Source organism: Gigantopelta aegis, chromosome 1 (genome assembly GCF_016097555.1).
Source record: "Gigantopelta aegis isolate Gae_Host chromosome 1, Gae_host_genome, whole genome shotgun sequence".
Lineage (NCBI taxonomy): Eukaryota > Metazoa > Mollusca > Gastropoda > Neomphalida > Peltospiridae > Gigantopelta > Gigantopelta aegis.
The window spans coordinates 33,426,031-33,440,528 of record NC_054699.1 but is presented as its reverse complement, the minus strand read 5'-3'; the positions used below and the strand labels follow the sequence as shown (position 1 = coordinate 33,440,528).

The window sequence follows — 14,498 nt, the reverse complement described above, 5'->3', positions numbered from 1 at the left end:
GATTTTCATATTGTCATTATTGTATGTTATTAGGAGAGGGCCTCGTAAGTTGGTTAAAAACATCTTAAAATGGAATAAACTCGGTATAATCTATTTAATAGTTGGATGATAACCAGTCCGCGATACATTCATCACCTTGAAAATTAAAGCTACAGTCTCTGGTATGTTTTTGTTATTTAACTATTTTGTACAGACCATCAACAGTAACTGCATTACCATCGAACTCCATTCTTTGATATCGCTTGGCTTTATTCGCTATCTACGTCAAACGCATCTGTTTAAATTATTCAGATATTCGGAGAAGATGTGCTAACCTGAGACCTTTTAACCGTGTGTTTCTCGCATTCTACCCTCTAAATTAGTTGTAATCCGCGTGTAAATGCGTAGTGAATCGTTCGCAACCCTATATAGCTGTTTGGTAGTAACGCTAATATGAATAAATGTTCTTATCCAGACCGGCCTCGGTGGCGTCGTGGTTAAGCCATCGGACATAAAGCTGGTATGTACAGGGTTCGCAGCCCGCTACAGACTCCACTACACCCTCTTCTCTTTCACTAACAATTAACAACTAACCCCACTGTCCTGGGCAGACAGCCCAGATAGCTGAGATGTGTCTGCTCGGGACAGCGTGCTTGGATCTTAATTGGATATAAGCACAAAAACAGGCACGTAGCCAATGGGGGGTCGGTGACTTTTTTTTAATGTGCCCCCGGACCCCCCCCCCCCCCCCCCCCCCAAGCAACTCGGGCGCTTCGCGCGCTCGTGTTGAGTACTTCATGCCTCACCTTAAGCCTAAACGACATCCACCCTCTCAAAATCCTGGCTACGGGCCGGAAAAAAATAGTTGAAATGTTATCCAGATTCGTTTCATTCGGGCAAAAGACAGGTTGGCCCCTTACACAAATGGGATCCGCCGTATGATGAGATATAGTAATTAACAAAAATGCCAGTACATGTATTCTTATTTTGTTCAATATACTAGTATTCAATATATTTAACTATGAATAAACATTTCAGATTGTAACAGACAGCTTGACGACAGCGTGCAAGTGTCACGGCGTGTCTGGGTCGTGTTCTATAAAAACATGCTGGAAAGCGCTGCCAGATTTCGACATTATTGGGGCCAAGCTGAAGGACCGGTACTCGTTAGCCGTAGAAGTCCACAGAAAGAGGCGCAAGAAAGAGAAAGTCTTGGTTCCCATAAACGAAGCGAAGAGCGGAATACGGTCCGATGAGCTCGTGTATTACACCAAGTCTCCGGACTACTGTAGTCCGGATCACAAGACCGGTTCGATAGGAACACATGCCAGGTGAGACGTGCATCAAACCACCAGTGCCGGTCTAAAACTGACACCGGATATTGCTACTGTCGTAGGGACACCTCTTGCTACATTTAGTACCGTAGATTAATTGAAGTGGCTAGTGTACTGCTATATATTGTTGTATTAAGTATGACGTAAATAAATACTGTGTCTATTTACAATGCTGCCCCAACTAAACTATGCAGAAAAAGTTACATTTATATATCTTAACTAATTAGTCATAACTGATAACTGGGCTGTTGTAGACTTTTTGCAAACCGATACGTCAAACAATTAATGTGACAACAATTTGAACGTCGCTCGAGATTGTGAAAATAACCTGTATACAATTCATCGTAAACTGCCGCAATTTAAATTTTATCGAAGAATTGCGTTTTCATACCAAACATTTTCTATAATGTTTAATTTGTGTGAACTTCTACGAACATGAATGAAGGTAAGTGACCCAAAACAGAAAGACATTAATAGAAAGCTTAGTATTGAATTTCTGTAATCGTGGTAGCAGATGTGTCGCTACGAGAGTAACAATATCCGGTGTCGGTTCGAGGCGTAGACCAGTGACCATGTTTGTGTTTCAAAACAGCCAATATTACATTTAGTTGTATGGTTCTATTACAACTTAATTAGTCATAGCATAGTCCCCATAAATATCTATTTTTAAAAGCGTCACTTTTATTCTGTCTTTTCAACTTAAAATTTTCATATTTTAAGCTATAGTCTAGAGCATATTTTTTTATTATTTAGCCAGACCATTATTTAAACATTAATGTTGATATATTAATTTTCCTTCCGTTGAACGCTATTTTTTGATAGCATTTGCTTATAGTCCTACCTGTTATCTGCAACATACGAATAATGGATGACAATAACTGTTGATAGTGAGAACACATAAGTTTATTGAAACTGTAATTGTGTTTGTATTTTGCATTACTAAACGACGTTGTAACATGGTGAGACGATATTGTAACTTTAACACCAAACCTATTCTTCGTCTTATTACAAACAAGTTTTTTGGCTTGGAAAAAGAGACCCCAAAATCGTTTTGTTTAACAACACCACTACAGCTCACTGATTAATTAATCATCGGCTATTGGATGTCAAACATTTTGGTAATTCTGATATATTGAGGAAACCGGCTAAAATAATTCCATTAGCAGCAAGAGATCTGTTATTTGCATTTCCCCACATACAGGACGGTACATACCACGGTATTGTTTAGAACAGGAGCCTCCTTGGTCCAACAAATTTGTTTCGTGAAAACATTATACATTTTATTACTTCCAAGGCACCTGTTATCGCTATTTTATTATGTATATGAGCTATGGCTGCGCTAGATATTTCTAAGAAGAAGAAGTTTGTTTTGTTTAACTACACCACTAGAGCACATTTATTTATTAATTATGGGCTATTGGATGCCAAACATTTGGTAATTTGAAATATAGTTTAAGAGAGGAAACCCGCTACATTTTTTTTTTCATTAGTAGCAAGGGATCTTGTATATGCACCATCCCACAGACAGGACTGCACATACCACGGTCTTTGATATACCAGCCGTGGTGCTCTGGCTGGAACGAGAAATAGCTCAGTGGGCCCATCGACGGGGATCGATCTCAAACCGACCTAACATCAAGCGAGCGCTTTACCACTGGGTTACGTCCCGCCCCTGATATTGAACAAGTGCACCTAAAAGATCCCATGCTTCCACTCGCCTCGGTCTCTCGTCGCATTTTTAAAAAACGGGGATCGATCTCAAACCGACCAGCATCAAGCGAAGGCTTTACCACTGGGCTACGCCATGCCCCACATATTTCTAAGATGTTTGCCAAAACAGTTTATGGCAGCGAGTGTTAGTTGAAGATGTACATGTACAGATTAATTTTTTGAAATTTCGCGCGCTTCAGACTTGAGTAGTATCGCACGATCTAGCTCAATCGGTAGATCAGTGGACCTTTGATTGGTTCTTTCCCCATCCCAACCAGTGCCATACGAATGGTATATCAAAAGCAATGGTATATTATTGTGTCACATCTGTGGGAAAGTGCATATAACAGGGGCCTATTTCACAAAACATCGCAAGTTTACGTCTGCGACTAGCGGTTATATTGGTCATACATTTACACGTGTTTGGCATCTATTTCACGCAGAAAAGTACATCATTCCAGAAGGACAAAACGAAATTAAATATATGTATTTTAAACTATATTTCTTGTACTATACTAGTAATAAAATGGTGGTTTAGTCGTAGATTTACGTTTACGTGCAAAACTAGGCTTACGATGTTTTGTGAACTTGGGCCCAGATCCCTTGCCAATAATGGAAAATTGGTGCAAGTTTCTTCTGAAGATTGCGTGTCAAATTTACCAAATGGATGACATCCAACAGCCGACGATTAATAAATCAATGTCCTCTATGGTGTCCATACGCGTACGAGACCTGGGGCGGTGTGTGTGTGGGGGGGGGGGGGGGGGGAGATACAGACCTCTAGTTCTGGAGCAAAACCTCAAATTCGAGAAAAATAATAGAGATATTCGGACAAAAGAGCTAACCTGCGACCATTTTACCATGTATTTCCAAACAAAATGTAAGATCCGTGTTTAAATTCGTAGTGGTTCTTTTGCAGCTCTATAACAGCTGTTTGGTAGTAATGCTAATATGAATAAATGTTGCTATTAAGAGTCGAGATAAAAAATAAAAAAAAATTCGGGGAAAAATCAGCCTGCCATCTCCCCCCCCCCCCCCCACCCCTCCACTCCCTTACAAAACTGGGTGCCCGTACGCCTATGATGATGTCATCCATCAAAACAAACATTAAACTTTTAACTGACTCAAGTAGATAGACATTGAACTTCAGTGTCGCTTTGCCTGCAAAAATGTGTAAAATTTAAAACTCGGCAATCCCAAAAATTTTAAAACTTGGCAATCCCCACCCTCTCAAAAGACACGTGACAAGATTTGAGTGCAAACTGCAGATTTGAGGGCAAGTATCTCGCCAATCGACGTTTCCCCGTTAACACAGTATGACTTGAGCAACTGTTGACTGCCATCATCAGTACAATTAAAACATTTAAAACAGATCTCTTTGTCAGTCATTTTATTAAAACCGTCAGCCTGGGAACAGCTGATCTCCTTAAAGCTTGCTATAAAGGGAAAATGAATTTAACTGTGTAATTCAGTTTATCGCAGAGCGTCTCTCTTCAAACGAATTCCACTCGCAATAAAGAGGACACTTCAAAAGTACTTAGTTTGTATAACGAGCATAACGTAATGAAACGAACGTGTGTGCTGTACTTTTATTGCTCAAATGTGAGGTAAATATTTTAAACAGCAATGAATCATTATTTAGTTTTTTCGAGCATGTGCATAACGCATGTGTGGTTTGTGGGTACATTCAGAGGATATATTCATGAATGCATGGTTTTGTCATTTAATTAATAAAAAGGAGGCCTGAAAAATCCTGATTGTGATGTTTATGTTTAGAACCACTGCGAATAACTATCGAGCTGATTTTAAAAGTACAATCTCGCCTCGCCATCTTATAACATTATTTACTAATGTAAAATACAAACACAATTACAGTTTTAACAACCCCGCCTGTTATCGCTATTAGCAGTTATCACCAATTGCTTTTATGCAACAATTAAGTCTATCTCCAAGTCCATACTTTGAAATACAGTAAAATAACAGCATACCTCACTGTTTTCAGGGCATTCACTAAGGACATGGCCCATTTTTCAATAACATTATTATATAAAATATAATTTGTACAAATTCTAAAAAGACCCACTCATTATCTGAGTAGTCGATATGATTGTGTTCAGCTTTAATGCAAGATCACTTTGTTTTGTCTGCAACAAAGCGATTGTTTTACATCTAAGATTGTAAGCTATTCACGTTAGTTTCCTTAAAGGGACAGACCCTAGTTTCATCCCATGAAAATGCACATTAAGTTTAGTCTATAAACCTGTAACACATTTGGATAAAGTTACAATTGAGTGAAACATGAATCTCTGACTTTGAAATGGTGAAATACCCTTTAAAAATAGACGAAAACTCGACTCCATAACTGTTATTTCTCAGACGCACGTGCGTTTTTAAAAATATGAGAAATGCATTTTGTGATATTAAAAACACCAGGATGACCAAAAACACTTAAAATGTACGGAGATGGATAATCTAAACAATAAAATCTAAGTAAAGTATGATTTTAGTTATCAAAAACGGCTCTAATAGTAAAAAATATGCCTTAGTGTTTAAAAACTAGTGTATTTCCCTTTAAATGTCACCCTTGATGAATAGTTCTTATTTACCGCTGGATTAAGGGGTATTTTTGCATATGTTTATCACTGGATTGTTGCATATGTTTCATATTTTATCACTGGATTATAGCATATTTAAAACAAATTACCCGTGAATAATTGAATATTTTTTCATATTTTACTTCTGGATTATAGCACTTTTTTCATATTTTACTGTAGGCGTATGGCATATTTTTCAAATTTTACTGTAGGCGTATGGCATATTTTTCATATTTTACTGTAGGCGTATGGCATATTTTTTATATTTTACTGTAGGCGTATTACATATGTTTCATATTTTACTGTAGGCGTATGGCATATTTTACTGTAGGCGTATGGTATATGTTTCATATTTTACTGTAGGCGTATGACATATGTTTCATATTTTACTGTACGCGTATGGCATATTTTTCATATTTTACCACAAGATTATTGCAAAACACTTCTTATTTTATCTCTGGATTATTGCATATTGTTCTTATTTTATCTCTGGAATATTGCATATTTTGTTATATTTTATCTGTGGATTATATTATTTATTGCATATTGTTCCTATTTTACTACTTTATTATTACTAAATTTGGATTATAGCATATTTTTCATATTTTACCATTGGGTTGTAGCATATTTTTCTTATTTCACCCCAGGATTATTGCCTATTTTTCAGGTTGTGTGATGAACAGAGCTACGGCCCAGGCGGTTGTGACACTATGTGCTGTGGGCGAGGTTTCCACAGTTTCACAATGGATGTTGCCGAACGCTGCGAGTGTAAATACTATTGGTGCTGTTACGTCAAGTGCAAAACGTGCGTCAAGACTCTGCACCTCAGCCAGTGCAGATAGACCTGGACTGCAAAATAATGGAGCATCACAAAAAGGGAGGGATTTAAAACTCAAAATATATTATGACGTAATCAAAAGTAATGCTACGGAGACTGTGATTGGACAGAAGGAGAACTTTTTTTAAATCGTTTATGGAGACCTGGAGATGTCAATCACGGCCAAACCCATTTCTGATTGAGTAAATGTTCGGTTATGAATATAATATGCTCATGGTGATTTGGGTTAGGGACACGACATGATGGCATGGTTGTGAAGTGCTCGGTGACTTGGTAGACTATTCACATACGTGAACACCCACTTGATTAACATGAACAACATGCAATGAACCGAACAACTGAGATATTCACTTTGAAGTGTAAGCGACCCAATAGCCGATATATTCTGTGTGCTCCGGTGCCGCTAAACATTGATTCTTTGAAGTGGTAGGCAGGAATACCTGTTGATTGGACAGATCAACTGTGGCAAAAGGGTGCTGATATATTTTCTTGTACATAGCTAACTATACTGCCAAACAGGTTACTAGCAATGCGATGCAGAGGGGTTAAGCTGGACCCAAGAAGAAATTAGTAATTTGACCCAAGAAGATATTACTAATCTGACGAATTGGGCCCAAAAAGATATTAGTAATTTGACAAATTTGACACAAGACCATTTAGCAATTTGTTGAGTTTGGCTGGAAAATCTGTCACCAAATTCAACTTTTAATTAGTCAAACAGCCAATATGTGTGGTAGATCTACAAACGGAACACAACTTTCGAATTATCTCTTTTTTGGCGATTTGATAATGAAATATGTTCACTAAATTCAACTTAAATTTTCATTTTGCGATTTGGTAAATAACAGCTTAAACACTGAATTCAGTTTATAAAAACGATACTATTTATGAACTGAGTATCATGAACAGTGGAAACGTCCAGACGAATTGGGCGAGATGGAGAGAGTCATCAAAAATTGCACTGTAATGATTGCTAGAAGTGGAATGTCTGTATATATTTGATAATTACACGTGTCTCTAAGCATTGGTGACGTGCGAACTAACGGCTATAGGGCCTTCTGCTTAGCAAGTGATTCTGAATATGTATGTAACAGTACATAAAGGATTTTCAATGAAAGCAGATTCGTAAACTCTTTTTAGCAGACTATAATGCGAAGCAGTTTAGAAGACACCACCATTTGTACTTTCCTCTTGGTATATTTTGTTTCCCGTGGACTGTAAACTCATTTAATATCCACTAGCAGTGTATTGTTAGCATTCGAAAGCAATATCGGTGTAAGGACATTAGAACATGCTATGAACTGTTACGTTGTGTATTATTTAATAATGTATATAAGCTAAATATTACATATTTTTAAATAAAGTTTATTATTTTGGCTATACATTTGGAGTATGTATGAATATTGTGAACAAATCTTCAAAAGCTATCTTCCCCAGCTCAGCTCTGGATATTATGCAACTCATCCATCACTGTTGAAAGGCGAATTAATATATAGCTTACCTCCTCCTCCTCCCCCCCCCCCCCCCCCACCCCCAATGCTGTCGGTATCTGTCTACGCCTATGACCATCACACAGTAAATTACGAGGGACAGTCAAACGGTTCGTGGACATAAATGTCATAGCTTGGTAGACCATGATATGTTTGAGGTTTTCTTTCAGGAAACTGTCCTTTCAATGACACAGCTGTTCGTTTTTGTATGTTTACAAAATATTTCTTGATGGTAACCTACACTACTTTAACCAGATGGAAACGCGGAGCCGACGTCAAAATTCTCACCAACGAAGGTGAAAATGGTCCAACGAAGGTTTATGGTTCATATATATGGTGATGGATCTCAAAATTATTCAACAATTGTGAAATGGTCTGCTGAATTCAAGCAAGGACGATAAAGCTTTGAAGATGATCCAAGGTCTGCAAGATCATCTGATGTCAAGGCAAGGTTTTGGCAACTGTTTTCTGGGCATGCCTCCTATCACTACTATTGCTGGTGTCTATTGCGCAAATTTGATGACAAATTGAGACAAGCAATCAAGATTATGAAATTTGAAGCTCGCAGAAGTGTTCTATATCGCTGGCATCAGTAGCTTGAAGGACAGTTGTGCTAAATATATTGATGTCAAGGGTGATTATATTGAAAAGTAATGTAGAAATGTTTGGTCTGTCGTCGCTTTTAATACCCAGTTCCACGAACGTCTTGACTGCCTTCGTAGGACTAGTCTATGACATATGTATGTTTGTATTCAAGGATGGTATAGCATAGGACAAATTTACGTTTGCCTTTCATCATAGAACATCGTGGGACTGCTATTTGGTGGACATCAATGACACACCAGTGTAGGACAGTTACATGTTTGTAAGAAGTGACACCATGGCATATAACTGGTACGTGTTTGTTAGTGATACCGCAGCATAGGGCAAATGGGTGTTTCTTTTCCATTACAGTACAATATATATGACTGATATATGGTTGCCATCAATGATCTAACAGTATAGTACAGTTAAGTGTTTGTCATCAATAATACAAAAAAGCATAGGACTGATATATGGTTGTCATCAATGACCCAAAAGTGTAAGACAGTTATGTGTTTGCCATCAATAGTACAAAATCACAAGACTAATATATGGTTGCCATCAATGATCTGACAGTATAAGATAGTTATGTGTTTGTCATCAATAATACAAAATCATAAGACTGATATATGGTTGCCATCAATGATCCGATAGTATTAGACAGTTATTTGTTTGGCATTAATGATGCAGTAGTATAGGGCTGTTATATGGTTGCCATCTACGATACATCAGCTATATGTCTGATGCAGACCGTACCGGGTGCATTGATGGCATTGATTCATAGTGTCCTGAGCTGTAGCCGTTCAACACAGAGAGAGCCAGGAAGTCTTAGAGTAGACAGTGTAGGACGAGATGTATCTAGTGATGTATATATAGTCCAATATTATATACTTGTGTACTATTTAAGAACAATATTATTTATTTTAGTATGTGAATCACATATGGCAATGTGTACTAAGTTTTGTTGTTTATGATCATCAAGAGAAAGAAAATTTAAAACTTGTTAAAGACAGGTTATAGTGGCAGAAACCTCAGATCTGTCTCTAAGAAATAGAGTTTTTCTAATGACTAAAATTATATATTAAACACAAATTGTTTTTGTTTCGAATATCATCGTTTGTATATTTAGTGTGTTTCTGAAAGTCCTGATGGTGGTACTGTCTCAAATTAGATCTTACGTCGTACGTACGAAGAAAATGTATTACGAAATAATATGAAGTTTGAGCTATTACAAATATTAGGACCACCAGAAACTCAATAGAGATATACCATCAGCGATATTCGAAACCAATCTATATTTTAATATGCAATAATCGTTTGTTCTGAACCATGGTTAGCAACTCTAAATCTGAGGATTCTTCCAGGATTTGTCTTTGTACATACTCCAGTGAGCTGTATCCTGTTCAAGTTAGAGTTTTCTAAGCTAGTCTTGGGAGTGGCAGTCCTCCTACATGCAGTGCAGGAGGGATGAAATACTAGTATCATGTTACGAATCCCCTAGGGGAATGACGGACTTCCTAAGGACGAGTACCTGAAAGTGGATCATTGAAGCATTCACTGCTTTGTCTAACTTCCTTTTGATTCTGCATTGTTTTTATCAATTATTTTGCATTTATCAGAACAAACTTGATATATATATATAGACTATAGTCGTCAAAAAGGTTTTGTTAGTCGGCATCATCTTAACAATGGCAACAAACTGTTTTTTTGTGTGTGTGTTTTTTTTTTTTCGGTGTCGGTGCTGCACGTGCTACCACACCAAACAACCTAACGGTCAACTGAAATTCAACTGTCAGTAAGAATGAATACCCGGATGTAAGAACAATGGTCCAGACTGATAGACTAATAAGCCACGTTAGCTGTGTTATTTACTATCCATTATGGACAGAAATGTAGAGAGTAAACAAAAACACTTCTCTTTTTTTTAAAGTTCCCCGATTTAAACTGACGTTTCAGTTTCCTTCCCCTTCCTCTTCCCACCGCCTTCGGGCTGTAGTGATTCCTCCACTATTTCAGCCAATGAGCCAATGGAAAAGAGTGCTCCTATCTCTATTTTGCAGGAATCGAAATAGCTCGAGTATCCTCTAGCCTTATTCTAGTATATATTTTTACATATAATAGAATATCGCTAGAGGAAACTCGAGCTATAATCTGAACAGATTTGACTGTTAGGTTACGCAATGTTGAAAGGAGGGCCAACTGCCATAATTATGGCGTCAAAACAGGGTTATTTTCTGCATCTAGAACTGAATTGTATATCGGATTGGATAACATATTAACGTGCCTATATCCAATTAAGGTTCAAGCACTAAAATTGTATATAATGTGTTGTTTGTATACTGTGGTTTAATTAGAGTTTCTTCCCTTTTCGGACCCCTTAAGTAAAGAGTGTCAATATTTCAAATTTCAGGTGGCGATACTTGTTAAATATTTTCAGTCTATATAATGACGTCACAGGGACTGTTCCGGTTTACTATCTTCATAGACTTATCATTGTATGCTCGACTATGTGAAAACAATAGTGATGTAATACCTGTACGTCTGTATTTTAATAACGGATTACAGTGAGAGCTGACTACAGGGACATAACTCAATTCCAGGACTGTAAATACGACCATCTTAGTTGCTGTTATTTCCATTCTTCTATGGACGTTATTAATTAAAATGAAAAACCAAATGTTGCATTAACTAGGTGGGGGTTGGGGGTTGTAAATTATACTGCCAAAGGAGCGCTTTTAACAGTATGACCCTAACAAGAACTAATTTAAACCAATAATCAAAGTTGCACTGGACATTCTTTTTCGTTTTTTTTTTTTTTTTCGTTTTTTTTTTAAACTTTAATTTTAATTGACAGTAACACTGTGCCAAGTATTGATCTTTTTTTTATTTGAACACACGCTCGTCTATTTTTCTATCATCGTCAAGTAATTTGAACAACCTTATTTTGTTTTCTGCTTTTACTTTTAATTTTGTTTCTTTGGTATTTATAAATACGTGATATAATCATATGTAAAAGAAACACTGGCCACGATTGCCTCTATTTAATTTATGAATAAAAATTACACATGGTCTGGAAAACGTAACGCATGACATACACCCCTCCCCCACAAGGCATGATGACAGAATTTATACCACGCATGCTTTTTGCATGATTAACTCAAGAATACATAAAATATAATGTTCTGTCACTCGGCGTAAACAGTAGCGTTGATATAAAAAGTGGCTCTTGAATTATTCACTAAAAAATCCAGAGAAAAATGAGCTTTAAAATAGAATAAAAACGTTTCGGGTCATTACTCACTTTTAACACTGCCACTTTAAACAGAAAATGTTTTAATTATAACTGAAAATGATTTCTTTCTTTACACTCCGTCGTGCATATGGCGAATAAAATGAAGTTAACACTCATTCTGTTAAATGTTGTGTTACAAATACCAGGAGTTAACATGTGTTCTGTTATATGTGACTTGCAGCATACTAGTTATCTTTCTTATACATGATATCTGTCCAGTATAGACGAGTTTTGCAATAGCCACGCTGATATAGGTCGACAAAAGCTTGTAAAAACAATAGCCAACGTTGAGTTCTTGTTCAGAAAAGCCTTCATATAGAAACTACCAATAGTGGTTCTTTTGTAATGTATGTATTTATGTATTACTGACTATTGTAAAAGAAATAAATTCATAAATTGTTTCTATTGTTATTTTTCTTTCTTATATGTATTACTATATATTTTGTTTGTTTCGTTTTAGTGTTTGTTTTCTTTATTTTGTTTTGGCGGTTGGTTGGGATTTTTTTTTTTTGGGGGGGGGGGGGGGGGAGGGGGTGTTTATTTTATTTTTTTATTTTTTTGCTTCTGTGTTGTTTTGTTTTAGTTTGTTGTTGTTGTTTGTTTGTTGTTGTTTTTTTGTTGTTTTTTTTTGGGGGGGGTTTTGGGGGGGCGGGGGGGGGTTGGTTGGTGGGTTGGAGAATAGTGGTATGTATGTCGTGTGTATATATAACTGACATTTTTAACGGCACCACTAGAGAAAACTGATTAATTAATATTCAGCTCCTAATATTTAAAAATTACTTCAGAGGAACACGGGCCAGGACGTAGCCATTGATAAAGCGCTCGTTTGAGGCGCGGTTGGTCTAGGATCGATTCCCGTCGGAGGGCCCATTGGGCTTTTTCTCATTCCGCTCATTACTTAACAACTTGTTACCAAGTGCTGTGTTATGTACTATCCTGTCTGTGGGATGCTACATATAAAAGACTCCTTGCTGCTATTTGGAAATAGTAGCTAATGCGTTGCGGCAGCGGGTTTCCTTTCTCATCTGTGTGGTCCTTAATCATATAATCATACTTGTAAGGTGTTGAGTGCATCGATAAATAAAACATTTCACTCATCCTTCCTTCCTTCCTTCAGAGGATAATTAAAATGTTTTTGTTGTTTTTTAACGACACAACAAGAGCACATTGATTAATTAGTCATTAGCTATTGGACAATTCTGACATAGTCGTTAGAGGAAAAACAGTTACATGTTTGCTGTTAGCAGGGATGAATCTTTTACATGTGCGCTATATTAGGTTGTACTATACGAAATAAAATCCCACAGGCAACCATGTTAACGTTTGTGTTTAAAAACACTATATGCAATATATCAATCAAACCATGACCCATTAATATCAGTACTACAACCCCTAACTCAAAGTATTAACTGAAAAAATGGTATCTTTCATGGCTCATTCTGGGTATAACCAGATGTTTTTACAACACCCCTAATTTCGCACACAATTTTAGTACTGTTTTTTACAGGTACCCCATACATGGTTCAATCACAAGGCTACTTATCACAGCGGTACCAGATGAAATAAAATTGCATACATCTTTTGTCCAGAAGAAACGTTTTCTTCTCTTTTTTTACAACCAACACACACATTGTTTTACTAATCACAAAACTTGTGGTGTTAACTTCTCGAACTTTGACCCAGCTGGAAGTTATTTGGTTTAGTACTACTTTTAGGGATACGACTAGGGTATCGACGAATCGGCATATAACTACATACTATACCTGTTCACATGGCTTGGGTTGCAAAGGCAGCTCTGTGACACTGCGGATTCGAGGGATTGTTGTACCCACCCTATTTCTGGCCCTGTGTGACTTCACCTGTTTTCCAATTTGAAGGGTTGTCGTCTCCTTTGGAAGCACTACGATGAAGACGACGTTGTTGTTGACGTTTATACTTATGTTTAAGGGTGGGACGTAGCCCAGTAGTAAAGCGTTCGCTTGATGCGCGGTCGATTTGGGATCGATCCCCGTCAGTGGGCTCATTGGTATATTTTTCGTTTCAGCCAGTGAACCATATTTTTTACATCCAATAGCCGATACACTTAATGTTTTGGTTTACCATGGTTTGACACCCAATAGCCGATGTATTTTTCATTCATTTTTTTTTTCCAATAGCCAATGATTAATAAATTACTGTGCTCTAGTGGTGTCGTTAAACAAAACAAGCTTTAACTTGATTTTCGTCAGCTATCTGGGCTGTCTGTCCATGACAGAGGGTTAGTGGTTTGTAAGAGAGAAGACGGTGCAATGCATTTACGCCTATACTACCCAGGGCGGGAGGTAGCCCAGTGGTAGAGCGCTCGCTCGATGCGCTGTCGGTCTAGGATCGATCCCCGTCGGTGGGCCCATTGGTCATTTCTCGTTCCTGCCAGTGCACCACGACTGGTATATCAAAGGCCGTGGTATGTACTACCCTGTCTGTGGTATGGTGCATGTAAAAGATCCCTTGCTGCTAATCCAAAAGAGTAGCCCATGAAGTGGCGACAGCGGGTTTCCTCTCTCAATATCTGTGTGGTCCTTAACCATATGTCTGACGCTATATAACCGTAAACAAAATGTGTTGAGTGCGTCGTTAAATAAAACATTTCTTTCTTTCTTTCTATCCTATACTACCCATTGCGTCGTTAAACTCTCTCTG

General features: G+C 37.5%; 1 protein-coding gene across 1 annotated transcript in view; it reads left to right on the top strand.

Annotated features, from left to right (window-relative positions):
- Positions 1-12,220, top strand: part of LOC121374041 (protein Wnt-11b-2-like) — a 102,287-nt gene extending 90,067 nt beyond the window's left edge. Inside the window, exons 5-6 of the mRNA XM_041500920.1 lie at positions 1,018-1,310; positions 6,285-12,220. Coding sequence (XP_041356854.1) covers positions 1,018-1,310; positions 6,285-6,459 — 468 coding nt within the window. The 3' untranslated portion in view covers positions 6,460-12,220. The remainder of the gene's footprint in view (positions 1-1,017; positions 1,311-6,284) is intronic.
- Positions 12,221-14,498: the final 2,278 nt, after the last annotated feature.